The sequence below is a fragment of the Sinohyriopsis cumingii genome, chromosome 15, assembly GCF_028554795.1.
Source record: "Sinohyriopsis cumingii isolate HCF-2022 chromosome 15, ASM2855479v2, whole genome shotgun sequence".
In the NCBI taxonomy this organism is placed as follows: domain Eukaryota; kingdom Metazoa; phylum Mollusca; class Bivalvia; order Unionida; family Unionidae; genus Sinohyriopsis; species Sinohyriopsis cumingii.
The window spans coordinates 11,618,711-11,636,966 of record NC_142975.1 but is presented as its reverse complement, the minus strand read 5'-3'; the positions used below and the strand labels follow the sequence as shown (position 1 = coordinate 11,636,966).

Here is an 18,256-nt window from a genome sequence, read left to right as displayed (position 1 = left end):
TTAATTAAAAATCCATACGTGTGCTGTTTTCAAGATTCAAAAAAATTCTTGTCACTAGCAAACAAACACAAGCCTCAGTGGTTATAAATTTACCTGTGTGAAGTTCAAGCTGACAGCTGGTCCTTTAAACGACGACCAAAATACTGCTCTGAAAAAGTCATATTAAAACAACATATAAAGTACTAAGATTGACATAGAAATAATTATTGTATTTCGCGCCGTATATTATGCATTTTATTTTTATTGTTTTCTTTATATATAAATTTCAATCAATATAACCTCTTTGCAGTAAGAATATGATATATTGGTTGTATGTGTTGCCAAACGTTTTTATTTTCTATTTTTTATTTATTTTTGTATTGCATTTTTTTAAATAATGAAAAGCAACCTGTCAGACTAACTTATAGCGCATTGTCTAGATCGAGTGATAAAAATGGCGCATTCTCGAAAGCTAATGACAGTTCGTAAAGGAACAAATTGTTATAATAAAAAAGTATCGAATGATCTGTGTATAATATTGAATAACATTGTATGAGTATTTTTGTATGGTTTGATTAATTGATTTCAGGTCGGATTATGGTCATTTATAGCTACGTAGCGTATAATATTTTCGGATATGGTATGTAAGTGAGATGTGTAAATGTAATCTATCAAAGTTAATATTGACTTGGTTGGTTAAGATGTACGAAAGGCAATTATGTCAACCCACTTTGTGAATTATCTCACAAGATCTATGTTACAATCGTCCATTATAATATATTTTATATTAGGCGTGGAGAAAGTAGTAGGACCTTTCATATCAGTCTCAAAGACGTCAGTCCACGAAGCGTGTTATGGGGACGGCACTTATAGCTGAAAAATGCATTTATCTTTCTTTTTAGAAAGCGGGACCTTGTGTAGATTCTAGTATATCACTTTCATCGAATCTACTTATCTTTTAATCTACTTTTGTGCACCAAATTGCTTGAAATATAAAAACAACTGTTCTACTTCTGATTCGGTATACTCGGTCTTTACCCTCCACACTGTAACATTAAATGCTATGAACTTCTGAGAGAATGACAGGTGAAATTGAAATGGTGGGGGGGGGGGGGAGGGCTTTGGCAACATACACAATGGAGAGAGTCTTTGCGTACCTCTGAGTTACTTTCATGCAATATGGATGAAATACTGGATATTGTGTTTGTGGAAATCGTACCTGCTCTAAGCGCAATAAACTGACAACGAACAGTACAAAACTAGTATCTAACTAGCACGAGCGCTTTCTACTCTTATGAATGTTTCATCGTCGGAGCGAATTATACGATCCTCAGTACCTGGCTTTATGGAATGTTCTTAATGCATGATTTGGATGACAGCTGGTCGGGAGTAGATACTGGTGTTTGTCGGGTGGTTTCGAGTAGATGTCTGTATGGAGTTTGTTTAAGACTTCTGACGTGAATTTTATTGAAGGATGGAAGTTGTTTGCCTTTGCCTTTGATATGAAATCATCCAGACTTTATCTTCCTTGTTGCCACTTAATTTCTATATTTCTATATCATCGATAAAGCGTACCCACTGGTATGGTGTAAGTTCACCCGATGCTAAAGTTGAACCTCCATTTTTCCCATAAAATATTACCATACGAAGGGGTAATTTTTCTACCCATTGTTCCATCGATTTGGAGGTAGTTTTCTTCATTAAATTCAAAGTTATTGAGTTTTTGGACAAGCTCCAGAAGTTGGACTAGGTAGTGTGTGGGTTGATTGTCTACAGTTCTTGTTTTCCATGCTTCTCTATACGGATGTATGACTTCGTTGTGCGGTGTGTTAGTATACAAAGATGTGACGTCTAAGGAAACAAGCAATGTATCTGGCACTAATTATTCACTTGCTTTGCTTTTGATGATGTTGACATGTGGTCTCATAAAATGATCCAAATATTCTGATATCCTTCCGTAGATTATAGGGCTGCCTGGGTTTCCTTGTTTGTGGATTTTAGGTAGATGAAAAAATCTACCTGTCCTTGGGTTTTCTGGGCTTAAGTAGCTTCTTTTCAAGTTTGAAAATATTTTTAGTATGATCTCATACCGGAGAGTAAGTCTACAAATGTCCATACGTATTGAAAATTAAAACAATGAACAGTTTGACAGTCACTGACTACAGGCAGGCGAAACTTATTAACAATGAAGAGTTTAAACACCGTATTTCAATTAGAAAGCGCTTCACTCTCTCTCTCTCTCTCTCTTGCAATAATACTGTAGAAAGTTATGTCCGTAATAAACCCACCGTAAAATTCCGTCTCTAAAAACAGCTTAAAAATTGACCACACAATAACAGAAGCTATAATAAATAAACACGAAAAAGTAAATTAATAAACAGCACATTTGAATAAAAACACTTGTGTCAAAATATTAACTTACAACACCGTGCGGTTTAGAGAAGGGAGTCAACTTTATATGGGTAATGACGGTGTCTCGAAAGAGGTGTGTGTATGCGTTGAAAGAAAATCAATGAGCTGATTGGTCAATACCTACCAATAGGAGTGTGAATTTGGTCTGGTTTTTTTTATATCTCTAATCTACCAGGACTTCCCTGTCTGAAAAATTAAGTTTCAGTTAATAATGAACGGATCAATAAAGCTTCATACCAAAGCTGGGAAAATGGAGAAATAACACTTTTTACTTTTTCCGAACGGACTATATCTGCAGAGACTAGAAATTACTTCAATACAAATGTAGTTTTATGCTTTTCATCTGGTGTCTTTCATGGGAAGACAATGGAAAAATGTTTTGACCAAGAAATATATACATGTCAGTCAGATATAGTATCTGATCTAACTATATAATACCTCAATTTTTGTAAACGTTGCCTTCTTACTATATATGTGTGACCGGTTTCGCTTTATTGCTTCATCAGACTGAATTTAAACTTTATATAGTTTTCATTAATAAAAAAACATGACATTGCGGCTAATGGTACAAACTGTTGTTATAACAAAACGAGACAAAAATTAGAGAACCAGAACAGTTTCCTACAGGACCACAATAAATCTTTGCCACATTCCGATTGGTATTTTCCCGTCATTTAATAGTGTAATTTATTTATCTAAAAATATGCTTTATTAAATAACCCAGACTATCCAATGAACTCGTACACAGCTGGCCCTCCACTATACAATTTATCCCTACCATTTTGCCATCCAATCACAGTCGGAAATTGCCTATTTACGTTACCTCTGATATAATAAAGTGAATTATTAGCGTCCAATTTGTATTTCGACTCAGTATTATCGTCTATAGAACCTACGACACATTTACTGTCCCCAGGGGTATGTAATTTTAGCAAATGTGTAATCTAGTTTGCGATGCACGTTTAACATATTTGTATATGATCAATTTTTATGCCAATTACGTTTCCCTTACACAATTTTTCTCTCTAAATTATGAATGAAGCTATCTGTAAGCACTCATTCCATGATAAAAGACTAGCAGTTCTTCTCTTGATTCCACCCTTTCAGCAAAATATTGACAGAAAAAATACACGCATGCGCTGGCCGGATCGATTAATTGGCATCCATTTGCGTTTGTCGAATCTGTTCAATAAAGTATGTAAATCAACAAGGTGTTCTTTTAGCCCGCCTCTGTCTTCCGTCTATTGCTTGCCAAATGCATTATCCAGCATGAAAATCTAGTCTACGTCATTCTATTGCATGCCGTCAGCTTTGGTTCCGCCCAATCAATGACGCAGTGATTTACAAGAGAGCCAAACGTTTGAAAGTGTTATATTAGACAGCAAACCTCTCATCTGCAGAAAACTAAATGACGGGGGTGGCATTCCTACTAATCATCTAAATAATTAAACTTTTAATTAAATATCTACAAGGTTAAATCACGCAGTTGCTCGGAAAAGAAAAAATAAATACACAAACGGGGTATAAAAGTAAAGGACAGGTCAAACTTATTGGAAGATCATCGAGGAACGCTTATTGAGAACTTCTGTGATCTTAGAACTTGTTCACAATGCAGAAATTCTTTGAATCGACTGTGTCTGTTATTTTACTAGTAGTGCTACTAAACTTCATTCAATGCGCTCCGAAGGATGAATTTCCGAGAAACGAAGAACGTAACAAGGTAAGTGCATTTATAGAAAGGCTTTATAAGTATTTCCGTTGATCAAGTCGGATATTCAATCAGTTTTTCTTTTCATTTTATTTGCAATCTTGTGAACTAAGCTAATATAACAATAATGTCTTATTGTTAGGAAACATTTGTAGCTCAGTTTTAAAACTGTCTTTTAATCGTATATAAACATAAAGGATATTTTCAGTTGTTGTACGTGCGTATTATTATTATTATTATTATTAGTAGTAGTAGTAGTAGTAGTAGTATTTGTAAAACGTTTCCCTATTCTCTGATTTTTCTCTTTTCGTTTTCATTTCTCCAACTTTACAATTCGTTTTACTATGGATTTGTCAGTATTAAAATATGTTGGGTTATTTTTTTTTCGAAAGAATTGTTCCTGATTTTTATTTTAGATCTGTTTGAAATACGGATAATTTTTCATTGTGAAAGTAGTTTTACAAACCAAAATTAAATTAAAATAAAATAAACAACCTTTTTCTTTTCGATTACAAAGAAAAATAAAACGTAAACTTATAACACATATAATGACGTACACTAGCTATTTTCTCACCCAACTTATAATGACCATTCATCTCTGGGTACGCCGATTTCAATATTTGTATGTTTAAACAAATATGAATTTCTTCCTTCTGTCGCCTTTCATTCATAATTTCTTTTTCATTACTTTTATCAATCTAAATTATAATCACTGTGTCTAAGAAGAAAATACACAGTGAATCATTTATTCAAAAGGCTTTACAAATAAATTAGACCGAATAGCAACATTGTGTCTCAAACATTTGATAACGAATCTTGAGCACGAAATAATATATCGTGATTACGAGATAATAACTCACCAACGGTTCAGTGCATAAGTGTACCGCATTTTTATTCCATTACTTGTCCTGCTCGGTACATTTTCGTTTTATACCGGTCGCATAGAAAATATCATTACCTGCTTGTGTCGCGAGCCTGTACATTAGATTGGCCTCTAGTTGAGTAAAAGAAGACCCTTCTGTCTACTCATTAATGTGACTTCTATTTAGGGTAGAGTACATAGACCAATTAATGAATGACGGCGCCACTGACGAGTATCATATCAATCTTGCGTCTCTTTATTATGACTAATTAAGGAAAAATATATAAAGTTATTCTTGTCTTTTACGGAGATTGCAAAGATTGTGCGAAGTTTAATCCTATACTGTCGTAATAGATCAATATCAGGTTACACATAATATCTTCTCCGCCGCATTGTGTTATGTTTACTGTCAAGATATGTACAGCTTGATATGCTCTAGTACTCCAATAATTAGCAGGACATGTGACTATTCAATTTTACAATATGCAAAATGGCTATGTGTTTATTTGAGAATAAACTACAAAAACAATTATATATTTTTTTATTATTAAGGATCAATTTTACATTAAAGAACAAATAGCGGTCGCCATAACTAATGTGTGTAAGGGGAAACATTTCACGAAGATTAAGTAAAAATGGTGATTTGGTAATTTAGATAGATTTAATTATGTATCTGATTGAGAAAATTATCTAGTTGGCAAACGACTGCAATTTGTTTTATGTTAACACTTATACAATACTGGAAAACTATTCCCTTTCCTACCAAGTTACTGGACATTTGAGGCTGTGTCTATTTTCCAGTCGAGGTTCAAAGCAGTTTCATGTCAGCTATAGTCTTACAAACCGAAAGTTGACTGCTCAGTTTTTCACGGCACTTTATTACATATAAATAGGAGTCAAGTACACTTCTCAAAAGACACAAAAGGTAGCCGACTCGGTTTGATTGGTGCGGGTATTGTTGTCGTTGTTTTTTAGGAGCGGGGTTGGGGGTTGTTTTGTTTCGTGTTTTGTTTATTTGTTTTTTGTTTGGAGTTTGACTCCATCTTTTGGATAGTGATAGGCTTTACTTGGGGGCCAGCATAACTGCTGGAGGAAGAACTCCCGGTAAAAACTATTATCGACCCGCAGGAAGCTACTGGCAAGCTTTCTCACATATGACAAGTCGCGGCCCCTTGAACCCACGAACAAAAGAGTACGAGTCTGACGCTCTTCTGATTCTGCTGTGACTCCCGTAAACAGAAGTTCTCAATGTCATTCACATGAAGTGTTCATAGATGGCTGCAGCATATCGAGTACAAGAAAGTTAATCTACTGTGTATACTTAGTTTCCTCCGTCTGTCTCATGAGAGAGTTTATGTAATGGCAATTTACTCTCGAAACTGATAACACAGCGCCACAAAACCTGTCGCGTATAAATTCAGCCTCAGACAAATCTGGGTTCGATAGAGTAACACAAGAGAATTAACAACTGACACAAATACTAAACATTTGTGTATCAATAAACCTCAGTGACACTGGAGCAAAGACGGTGACCAGTTTTAAAACAATTATAAGCTATTTTACCGTCGTCGATAAACTGCATTTAGGTTTACACATGGTGTATGCTTTCGTCAGGAAAATTATAAAAGTGGTCATGGCTGTAACCATACCTTAAAATATTTCAGAAAACTGAAAGATCTAGTCTGGACTTTACAAAGACTATAGTTGTTCTACAACTAGATTTTATAAATCATGGTGATGATAAAGCGAAGGTTTTGGAAATTCGCAAGCATTTGAAATTGATGGGCGTATGTTATGGGAGACAAGTAGGCCTAACTGGGGAATAAATCATGCAGCGATCATAAATAACTTAGTGCACTTTCAATATGGATTTTATTTAGCAAATTCAGAGACCGCGTAAAAACAAATTAAATTTTTGGCCAGATTTTGTCTGATATGACTTTATCTTGGCAACTGATGATGTAGGGCACAATTTGGTTTGTATGCATTAATACAGAGTTATGACGTATTTTTCCTCTATCCATGCACGTTTATAATGGACAAGATCATCATCATAATCTTTAAATCAGTTTTATCAAGAATTTCAGAGCAACGTTGTATGAACTAAGATTCCAATTAACGATGGACTTAAGATGTCGCTCTAGGCCATTGGGTCACCTTCGTTGACACTCTACATGTTACTCACATTTTCTACATAGTAAACTTGTTTAATCGCGGGAACTATCATTGTTGTTATCATATTAATAATTTTAGAAGGTGCTGTATTAAACAGGTAGTCCAACAGTTTTCCCCATATCATTAGCTACCTTAATAGTGCGCTTCTTCAAGATCAATCTTTTTATTTTACCCATTTTTATAAGTACATCATTTCTGTATACAGGCCTTGCAATTCCTTTCATATAATTACTCACTGTTATCTTGAAGAATAGTTTAAATTTGTCTGGTTTCTTTTACATGGTGGTTTTCACATGCTGTAAACAATGTTCATCAATTGAAATAGCTCGATCTGTGTCAGCTTCTCATACTCTACGCTATCTTTTCTTCTGTCCATTTAATTACGTTATGTGGGAATCAATCAAACTGCACAGACCAGCTTAGGTGATGTGCCTGCTCAAACAGATGAACTTCGGAGCGATCAAAAAATTTCGTTCAAAGCGCAGTTGGCGACAAATAACTAACCATCGTGGGTTTGATAATTTATATTCCCAAGTACTTATTTCGTGTAATATTATCGTCACAACAAGATATGGTAGTTAAATATAAAATATTAAAGTTAGATCGACAGTTCTTTAAATGTTACAGTATTTTAAAACGTATGATATTTTGCCTTTTCACGTCAAACCATCTTAATCTCTAACTTTTCTATACAAAACTACAATTCGCTTGCATAACGTTTAATGCAAAATGAGGATTCTGGTATATGTAGTAATATGAATACGCGTCCTTGTCAGAAACATTCGTTAGAGTTATGAAAACTGTACACCGATATTTGGAGTATAGAAGCATGGAATATTGTTGTCAAAGAAAATTATACAAACAAGAGGACAGCTTGAAGTATTTCGACGTTCGTAAAAATTATCAAATCATATTTGCCTCATAAAAATTCAGACAAACGTTGTTTTCGTCATGGCTTGCATGTCAGTTTGTCCATGCGCAGTGAAATGATACAAATAGGGTACATGGAGCCATTTTCTAATTGACATTGATCGATGTTTCTTGAAGCTTTGGTACACAACATATAAGTGAGATTTATGTCCATTGTACCAGCATTTATTGTCTTTTATGCACCATCGTCAAAATTAACTATCTAAAATCATTTGTGAAACATGTACATCGTTCATCGCTTTTTGAAACCAAGAAATTTCCTTCACAAATCCAGAAGTTGTATTTCGTTGATTTCTTAAGAAAGACCAAAAGAACATTCCACATACCCACACACGAGTATGATTCATTCTACTTGAGCACGTAGCTTATCAGTAAGAACACAAAAATTAAATATTTTAAAATACAGATACGTTGACATTTTTCGATGTTTGAGTACACTTATCCCATCACTACGCGGAATTTCTCTTAAATCTCGCTGTATCTTTCTCATTAAAATGAAAACCGAGGAAGGAAAAAATGAACTCGAAGTAACGAGAAAACAACACCAGTACAACAGGATTAGCGATAATTGTGGTTACACTCGCCTTCGTCATGGTAGAAGATGTAATAGTAGTATTTTGTAGTGTTATTGCATTAGCATTAGCAACAGCGTTAGCAACAATAGCTCCAGAAGTATAAGAATTGTGGTAATGGTCGTTGGAGGAATCATATAAAATGTTATTCATATTGTTTCTCTTTTTGTATAATGAAGTGATAGTAGTAGTGGTGGGGACGCATTGCCTCTTTATCTCTACATCTTCTCCTTCTTCTTCTATTTTTATAATAAAATTTGTACCAAATACGGGGGCCCCGAGTGGCCGAGTGGTCTAAAGCGCTCACCGTTACGGATCACTGCTATCTCACCTCTGTCTGCTTGAGTTCGAGCGAGAAAGCCTGCCAACAGCTTATCGTGGGTCGGTGGTTCTTCCCGGGGTTTTCCAGGGTTCTTGCTCCACCAATTATACTATCCGCCATGTATAGCCTATCTTGTGCTTGTTCCAAATACGAAGTTATCGTGCCATCAAACGTTAAATCAGATTTTATCTGATATTACTGTACTGGGAGACGCCATCTACAATCCATGTCTTTTTCTGTAAAAGACGATATAATCGATGTTTCAAGACATAAAATTGCATCTCATGTCGTTCTGAATGAAAAGGAGATTCTACGAAATGTTCAATCATACCTGAGGAAGGGCACATATACAATCTTTTCACGTTAGCTTACATGCTTTAGCTGTTTGAAGTTTGTGTCCATTCTGCCATTTGAACTCGATATTTTTTCTTAATGAAAGGCTCTGCAGTATTATTACGATTTCGAACAAATGTTGAAGTCTTCTAGTTTGGAGTACATCTAAATCGAAGGATATCAAATATAAGTTTGTATGAATGCTAATTAAGACAATGCCCAGTAATATGTTTTCGACTTTAATTTATTTTGTATCTTTTTTTTAGCAATTCATAAAAGGAGAGTTGTGAATATGTACGTTAGTTGGAAATAATAATGTTAACCATGAAGTGTGAAAAAGTGTGCGCAAAACCCCCAAAACTCCTTACGCGAATCAAATGTCATGGATTTGACTTTCTACCTTTTATATTTTCTTTGCTCGCTTCTTTTTTTTCCATCAAATAAAAAACTTTTAAAAATTAATATCCCCGAAATAGATTTTACCAATAATAAGTCTTCAAAATCTTTTATTCCTTCTACAACTAGGATCCTATTTCATGATTCGGGGGTTGTATTAACAACATGATGTAATTTCAGAAACAAAGAATAATATATTTTCCGGATAATGCAGACTTCTGGAATAAAAAAACAGCGAGTAAAGTTGGACGTACTTAAAGAAACAAGAATTTTATATGTAACTAAAAAATATTATCTGACAAGCGAATATAAAACAATCGCCATAATATTCAAATGAAATGTATCAATTAATTTGACATTTTACGTAAGACATGCGAAATACATATATCACTTTCAATGAAACCTTTAAGGATGTATACCTTTAACTTTAATTTTTGTAATGTGAAAAATATTCAATATAGCTGTAATCACATGATTTTCAGACACATTCGATGTTTTATATCGCGCAAGTTTTCTTTTACATATGCCATGTAGGCAGACGTTTTGCGTCTCCATATGATCTCGCACTGTGAGCGGCACAACGCTGATCCGATTTACACTGTCAGCAAAGACTATTCAAAGTCTCCGTGGGGTTTCGCATTGTGAGCGACACAACGCTGATCAGAGTTGCACTATCAGCAAAGACTATTCAAAGTCTCCGTGAGGTCTCGCATTGTGAGCGGCACAACGCTGATCAGAGTTGCACTGTCAGCAAAGACTATTCAAAGTCTCCGTGAGGTCTCGCATTGTGAGCTGCAGCACGCTGTTATAAGCGACTATTCAAAGAAATGTAAACTTCAACACCTATGGGTCAGAAATCATCAGTTACAAAAGCGAGAGCTATCATATTAAACATGATGTCTTTTAAATTGATAGTGGTATGCTGATTTGAGGAACAGTTGCAAGAATCAAATTATCATTCAAACATTACGTCACATAATTTCAAGAAATGATTGGAATAATTTATCAATAAATAAAAATGGCAAATTTAATTATAACGCAGCCTTCATTTCCTTTCCGTCTGAAAATGAATTCTTAAAGACTATTCAAGTACTGTTGTCCAGACATCTTATAGAGATTTACGATATTTCTCTAGCACCATCCTTCTGCCATTTTTCTCTCTAGTTATATTTGATTATGCTGAATGGTTTCAAGATTTTGCAGTTAGAATTCATAAAATAGTACGGTTATTTTATAATGACAACGACCATGTCTCATGAAAAAAATCATATCTACTATGTAACGGACATTTGACAAACACCGATACAAGTTCATCTTCTGTTGATCTTAGTTATTTTGTCTTAGTAACCACTCAGAAAACATGTTAGATTTCGTGTTATACAAGTAACATTAGAAAAAATATGTTCCAAATAACGTCATTCTCTTCAGAAATTTGACAGCTGCAATTTGGTTGGTGCATCATAAAGTCATCAGTAGATCGTTGTATCGTTGCCAAAAAGATCTATATTTTAGTCACATAGTTCCTTGCATCGTGTATGTGTTAACGTGTATTACGAGCTGAGAACCTAATCCGGCCCTTTTGCTGTACCAATGGCAATGACATATATTTCAGCTTAAACGATTTACGACTGAATTCGAAATACAATTGTTGAATGCGTGTAGCTCTACACAACATACCTTATTGTATTTTATATTAAAGCACTGGAAGAATAGACTCGGATCAAATAGACCTGTACATCTTTATTTGATACAGAAAGCTTTGAAAATCTGTACGGATTTCGAAGAACGTTGGAAAAATGAACAATAAATCAACGACTTTTATGGCGCCTCTTTGTCTTTGCTGGAAGAGTTATTTGTTTTGTTGCTATTTATGTCGATACTGTGCGTTTCCAGCTTTTTGTTATTCTCGTTGATTATTATTAACAATGAAAAAGCGTTTTACTCATTTAAGGTCAAAACACATCTAATGTATCGGTCATAATTCTGGATAGAGTTCATTTCCTTCAAAATTTCTAGGTATATTTGATTTGTCATAATGAAATCCAGGCAGTGTCAAAATAGTACCTTATAGTGCGCACGGTAACATAAATATATATATATATATATATATATATATATATATATATATATATATATATATAAACCTGTTTCTCGATATTCTGTTGTCATAGATCAGCTAAAGTGTTTTTAAAAATGTTTGGATGGTACTCGTCGGACGCCCTCCCACCCACCCACCCACCCAAAAAAAAGAAATGTAGACTTATTAGGATATATTTACATAAAGCTTGTAATGTAACCCTCTTAGTAAGAGGGTGGTTAATTGGGTTTGGCTGGCGTTAACCAGAGGATGACCTCCCTCGATATTATAGCCCGGCGGGAGTGAAAGAAGAATGGAATTTCAACAGAGAATTGAGCGAGAATACTGGGAAGAAATAAACAATACGAGCCCCCTTTTGACAAGAAAATAACAAATTTAATCATAACAAATTAAAACGTAAATTCCACTTCAAGTTAGATTATCTAAGTAGTATTTGACTGGTGTGTCCAATTTGGATGTATTACATCATCGTAACGAGAGGTGAAAAGGGTGTAATGTCCACAAACGATTGCATCATCTTTATTCACTCCTAGTTCATACTTCCTAAACTCTATGTTCTGCCCCTTCATGGACTTCCTGATCCTTTTATTCTGACCTTGTCCTTCTTTTTTTCTTTTCCCCGTACTCCTGTCTTCGGACTGTCTCGTCTTCCTCTCTGTTCCTAAAAGGACAAGTTTAGCCCATAATGCTGTATACCTTCTATTTAGAGGTACATACAATTCACTTAAAGTTATTCAGAGCATGTTGTTATTCACACACCGCGTAAAGTGTGACGTAGTACGGTAGGACTTTGACCTCGCTTTCCAGCGGCAGGTCTTAAATTACCACGTGAACGTCTACCAAATATTACCGTATTTTTTTACATACGCTACTACATGTTCGATTACTATTGCATGAAATTCAAAAGAAGTGTAACTCATGGCATTCCTTAACTTCAAGATTATCCAAGCATTACAAAATCATATATAATTAGGTAATTATCGTTAATTCACTATGATCTGTAGCGTCCTAACAACAAAGGAAGTTAATTCGTATAACCATATAAAATCCTACACACGTGAACATTTGGATCGCATGTAATCAATTCTACCAATGAACTAACAATGTATAATTAGAAAGGTAAATTGCATAACAATTATATCATCAACACTTTCCATGAAATTTAATAAAATAAATTGAATAACATGTCTAGCATCAACACACTTCCATGAATTGAATAAAGGATACATAACAGGGAAACCTAGTCATAGCAAACACATTTGCATAAAACAAACAATCAAATAATAGAATATTACGGGAAACTAAAGGTGCGTACTTTGTCGCTGTTTCTTTCAGGACTTGTGCGTCCTAGCACTAAACATGCCTTTCTTTTACACGACGATCACCTGGTCCCTTCCTTGTTTCACGAGGAAAGTACTAACCTCTTTATGCCCTCTTTATGCTTCCCCGGCGTCGTGAATAGGTTTCCTCTTCTAGGAAATTTTCAGACTAAAGAATTTCATCATCATCATCGTTTAAATTATAGACGTTTTTGCCCATAATGTCCATAAGCGGACTATTTAATTGATCCCTTGGGAAGGAATTAGAGCCTCATCCCCCAGGCATTACTGTGCATAAAAAGCACTATTTAATTGAGCCGTCAGGTCATGGGTAAATATGACTGGCTTCATAGACCCTAGCGACCTGAATGTAAGGCTATACTCGAGTGGGGATAGACCCAGCACACACTCGAGTTCAATGTAGCAATTCAGTCTGCATTAACTTAGCTAGATGTCAACCAAGCAGTATGTGACGCCAGCAGTGAATGGTCACCACTATGACGTCACATCGCGACACCTGGGCTTTTATTCCCATGTGGAGGGTTAATTAATTGTTCATGAAGAGAGGCAAAAGTGCCTCTCCCTTCATGTATTTGATATGTGCTATGCACGTTTCTTAATTTGACGTCCGTGGGTGGCGAGGAGGAAGATTCGGTCAGGGAGGAGCCTGCTCACTAGGAAGGTACCTTGGTTTATCTAGGGTATAAATGTTTTGACTCCCTTACCAAAAGATTAATGAATTGTCGTCTTGACGGATTTTTGCAGATATATTCTGTGCCGTTTTTTTAATGATAGTACCGCACCAGTGATCGCTTGGTGATAGTCTGTAGGGTTATTTAAACTTATCTATTGAGTCTGATTTGGGTTGGGTGGTTCTTTGTTTGGGTTCACCCATTTGTGTATGGTTATTTAAACTTTCCTAGGCATAATGGTGCACCGCTTTGTGCAGCTGAGCCTGATGGTCCTTGGGGCTTGGACCATATCATATATTCTTAAGTTTAGGGTCTTGACTAGTTTCGCTAGGTATTTGGTTGCCGCATTGTGCAGCTGGTCATGCTGGTCCTTGGGGGTTTGGACCACCTTATAGGTATTCATTTTGGGGTTATAGTAAGTTTTCCTATCTTGAAAGACTTTGCCGCCTTGTGCAACGGGGCCTGATGGTCATGAGCTTTTTAGACCACCTTATATATTCTAGTTTTGGGGTCTTATCTAGTTGTTTCGACTAAGGTCGTCACTTTAAAGTCAGATTGCTCTAAAGTGTACTCCCTAATTTATTCTACCCAATCGTAGGCGGTGGTCCCTAATCTTTTCCAAGAAATAATTCCTTTCATCAGATTTAGACAGCTCAGATCTGTGTGCGACAGTGAGTGACAATTTCCCTTTAAATGTATGAATGATGTTCCTTTGAAGTTTATACTGACATGGGGGGGGGGATGAACGAAGAAAGGTCGAACTGACCCTTCACAAAGACTTTTCTGGCTTAAATGCAATAAGACTTTAATTGCTCAATGCATTCAACTTTAAAATTTCCTGTAATTCAAAAATTCGACACTTCACCAAGCTTATAAAAAATATACATATATACATACTATTTCCACATATGAACGACCAGATCAAAGGTTCGATTGACCAGTAAAGAGGTGAAATTCAATTTCGCGATCCTTTTAATCGGACATTTGCAACTGGTTACCTTTTTAGTTTAATCGGGTACAACTAATAAATTACCAACTTAATGCCACAGAGTAATCTTGCGTGGTAGGTGTTTATGGTTAATCCCCCAAAAGACCATTTAAAGAATGTAATTTTATTTCCTAAATACTTCCGAAGTTTTCGTGTCAGACAATTGCGTATTTTAACTAGTGTTTAAATTGTTCAAATATACCAACAAAGCTTATTTTGTCTTTTAATGGACTACGTCACAGTAAGCCTATTTTTTTGTTTTTGTTTTTGTAATTGTTCCGGTGCCAGAATAGATTAAAACTGAAAAACTATTTTCTATAAATGAAGAATAGGTGTCTGAGCTAAATGAAGTATATATCATAGACTCCATCTGTCACGACGAAATTGTTCATGTATAGTGAAAAATATCATCTTTATTTATGTGAATAATTTTATCATATTAATTTCATATTTAAAGATCCACGAACAATCAATGAATAAGACCCAAAATCATTTGTAAACTATAATTTTAGGTTATCAGTCCTATATCCTATCCTGAGCTCAAAAGACAACATTTCATAATACTGTGGGGGGGGGGGGGATAGTAATTTATTCACACATATGATTAATATAATAACTTTAAAGAAAGAAACAATGATAAAATTTATTTTAGCGAAAAACGTGTTCGAACAGAATTATCTTCATTAGAGACATTTCGGTTGCAAAGAACTGAACAGGTACACAATACAAATTCAACGAGAAACTCTTTTTGTTTTATGACTGTCTTTTGCATGCTTTGAAATAAGAGGATAAAATCAAGCACGTGTAGTATGCAAGGATTTATAAATGTAATCAGCTAATACCTGTATTGGAGTGTTTTTTTCTCATATATATATATATATATATATATATATATATATATATATATATATATATATATATATATATATATATATATATTCATTAAAGAATACAGCAATTCATTTAATTTATGGTTTTAAAATTAACTGCGTGCAACCATCACTTCAGTCTGGAGGGGAACGGACAAAGTACCCCTTCATCCTTTATTTGAAGCTACATTTGCGTGATTATTGGTTCATTTGTCTGTTCTTATGGCCCGACTTCGAGAAAGTAAGGAGGGTTGCGATGTTTGGCTTTTCTTTACTTGAATTCTCGCATAGAACACTTTGAAAGATCTTAAGCATACAGTAGTTTGATATACGCCATAATTATAGATGGGCGCGTAGAACTACCACGTTCAAAAACAGCTAACTGCATTATACACCCATTTCTTGGACTGGTCAGGACTGTAAATAACATTCACGTATTATAAATATGTTTGTAAGACAATTGCAGTCTTGTATACAAACCTAAGCTCAAGTTCATAAAGCCTAGCCAAAGCACTTAATATCGTAATACTCAACTCACATCAATCAATATACCGGCAGGTACTATTTTATTTTGGGAAACAGTTTACGTCTGATCTGACACCGGAACGTATGGCTGAAATACATTTCCAATAGTTAACACTTCCCGAACTGTTATAATTTTGTGTTAATCTCTAATGAAGATGAATATCTTATTTAATACGTTCGGAATTGTTTTAGAAAAGGTATTCATAAATAGCTCACAAAACTTCAAAACTAATTTCGTGAACATGTTTAGCATTGACACAAATTTCTGTCTTTCATACAATATTATTAACGGACAACTCATGCAGGATGAGAAAATGGATGAAAAGTCGTGAGATTCATAAGTCTGTACTCCGAATTTGTGCTAATCAGATTTGTTACTGCCAACACATATGTTATTATACAAAAGTGTCAACACAAGCTATAGCCACCAACATCACACAAAACAAACGAAATATCGTAATAATGCCGAGGGACATATCTCAGACTGGATAGGAAATCTGAGAAGACTTTTCTGGTTATCAGGAGAATGGCCCATGTAGACAGAAAGATTAATTCATGTCACATCATGTACACAGAGTGACATAGTACATGGCCCATGTAACCAGAAAGATGAATTCGTTACACATCATGTAAATATAATGGCATATTACAACCGCTAGGGATGACTAAAGACATATTGATATAATACAGAGATTCGAAATATGGTTACAGAACAAAGATGAGTTCCTGAACTCTCGTGAGATGGGATCCTTCGAGACTACATACAGGGAGCTGCCATATATAATATATCATGGTAAGTGTCATTAAAAGTTTGTACGGAAAACCTTAAATGCTCAGATATACCACCACAAAGTGTCGACTTCAGACTAAGTTGCAGTCCTTCCGAGCACACACACACACACACACACACACACATAAAGAGAGAGATATTTTGTGCCTTTTCGGGTTTATTATCACTTAATCTCTTAAGCATAGTGTTATTCAATGAATTTCTTGTTAGTGTAACAAAATCCATAATATTAACAATGGTGGCGAAAATAATAATTTACTTTACTAAAAAGAGTGCTACAAACAGTGTCATACATGTCCATAATTTCTATGAATTTCGCGCTATTGTGCCACCACATCTGCATGGCTTTAAGGCAACGTTCAAATTCTGTAATTAGATTTTTCTAGATAAAAAGAAAAATTCCTTAAGTGTGGAAAGCCTGTCTTGTTTCATCATATTGACTGTGTGGTACTAAATGGATGATTTGATGAGCATATGCCAAACCGGTATACACACTAAGCTGTCATAGCTAATCAATACACAGCCACTTAACAGTAATATATTATATGAATCGGTCTTTCTTCTATAAAAGGTTATTCTAGCATCAACACGGTAAAGGCACTCAATAGTTTATTTTCCTGAGATGTAAAACCAGGAGTATTAATTTGTGCTCGCGAATAGCAATAATAAAGAACAAAGTCGGTCGTCGGAAGTCTCAAGCCTCGATGGAAGAAAGATTCAACACAAACAACGGAAAGAGGCCCATTATTTTTGTTTTCAGCGCAGATATGTTGATAGAGAAACTCCCTCCATATTGGCAAACCTGTGTAAAGCCACAAAGTTGCACAATTATACGCATCAGAGGTCTCGAATACATAAATTGTGATATTTTCCACCGTCCTAACTACGTGCGCATATTTTTTCGTAGTATCACGTACTTGTTTTGAAATCCTTGCGTCATCTGCTGGGTTACTAGCATTCGTTGACAGAGACAGCAAGCGTTGCTTAAACATTCCACGAAACGAAATGTTAAACCTACTACAAAATCCAATCAAAGGAAACAAAATGAATATGTAACCTTTAAGTAATGGCATATAGTGGCATACTTGCTTCCAAGTCTGTGGCATTGGAGTGTTTGCTGTCCAGCATGTTCACGTTTTGGCTTTCTTAACATTTATTAATAGGAAATCCGTGTTGACGATAAATGTAATGTAAACATTGGTTATTATAGCATGTACTTTTTGCATCATGTTAGAAAAAAATATAAATCCAATGGAAAATCACAAAGTATGGAAAGTTTGAATTTT

At 35.0% G+C, this 18,256-nt stretch overlaps 1 protein-coding gene across 1 annotated transcript in view; it reads left to right on the top strand.

The window, feature by feature from the left end:
* The first annotated feature begins 3,749 nt into the window (after positions 1–3,749).
* The window catches only part of LOC149781263 (uncharacterized), a 68,132-nt gene continuing 53,625 nt past the window's right edge, over positions 3,750–18,256 (top strand). Inside the window, exon 1 of the mRNA XM_089935349.1 lies at positions 3,750–4,111. Within this exon, the coding sequence (XP_089791475.1) occupies positions 4,001–4,111 (111 nt within the window). The 5' untranslated portion in view covers positions 3,750–4,000. The remainder of the gene's footprint in view (positions 4,112–18,256) is intronic.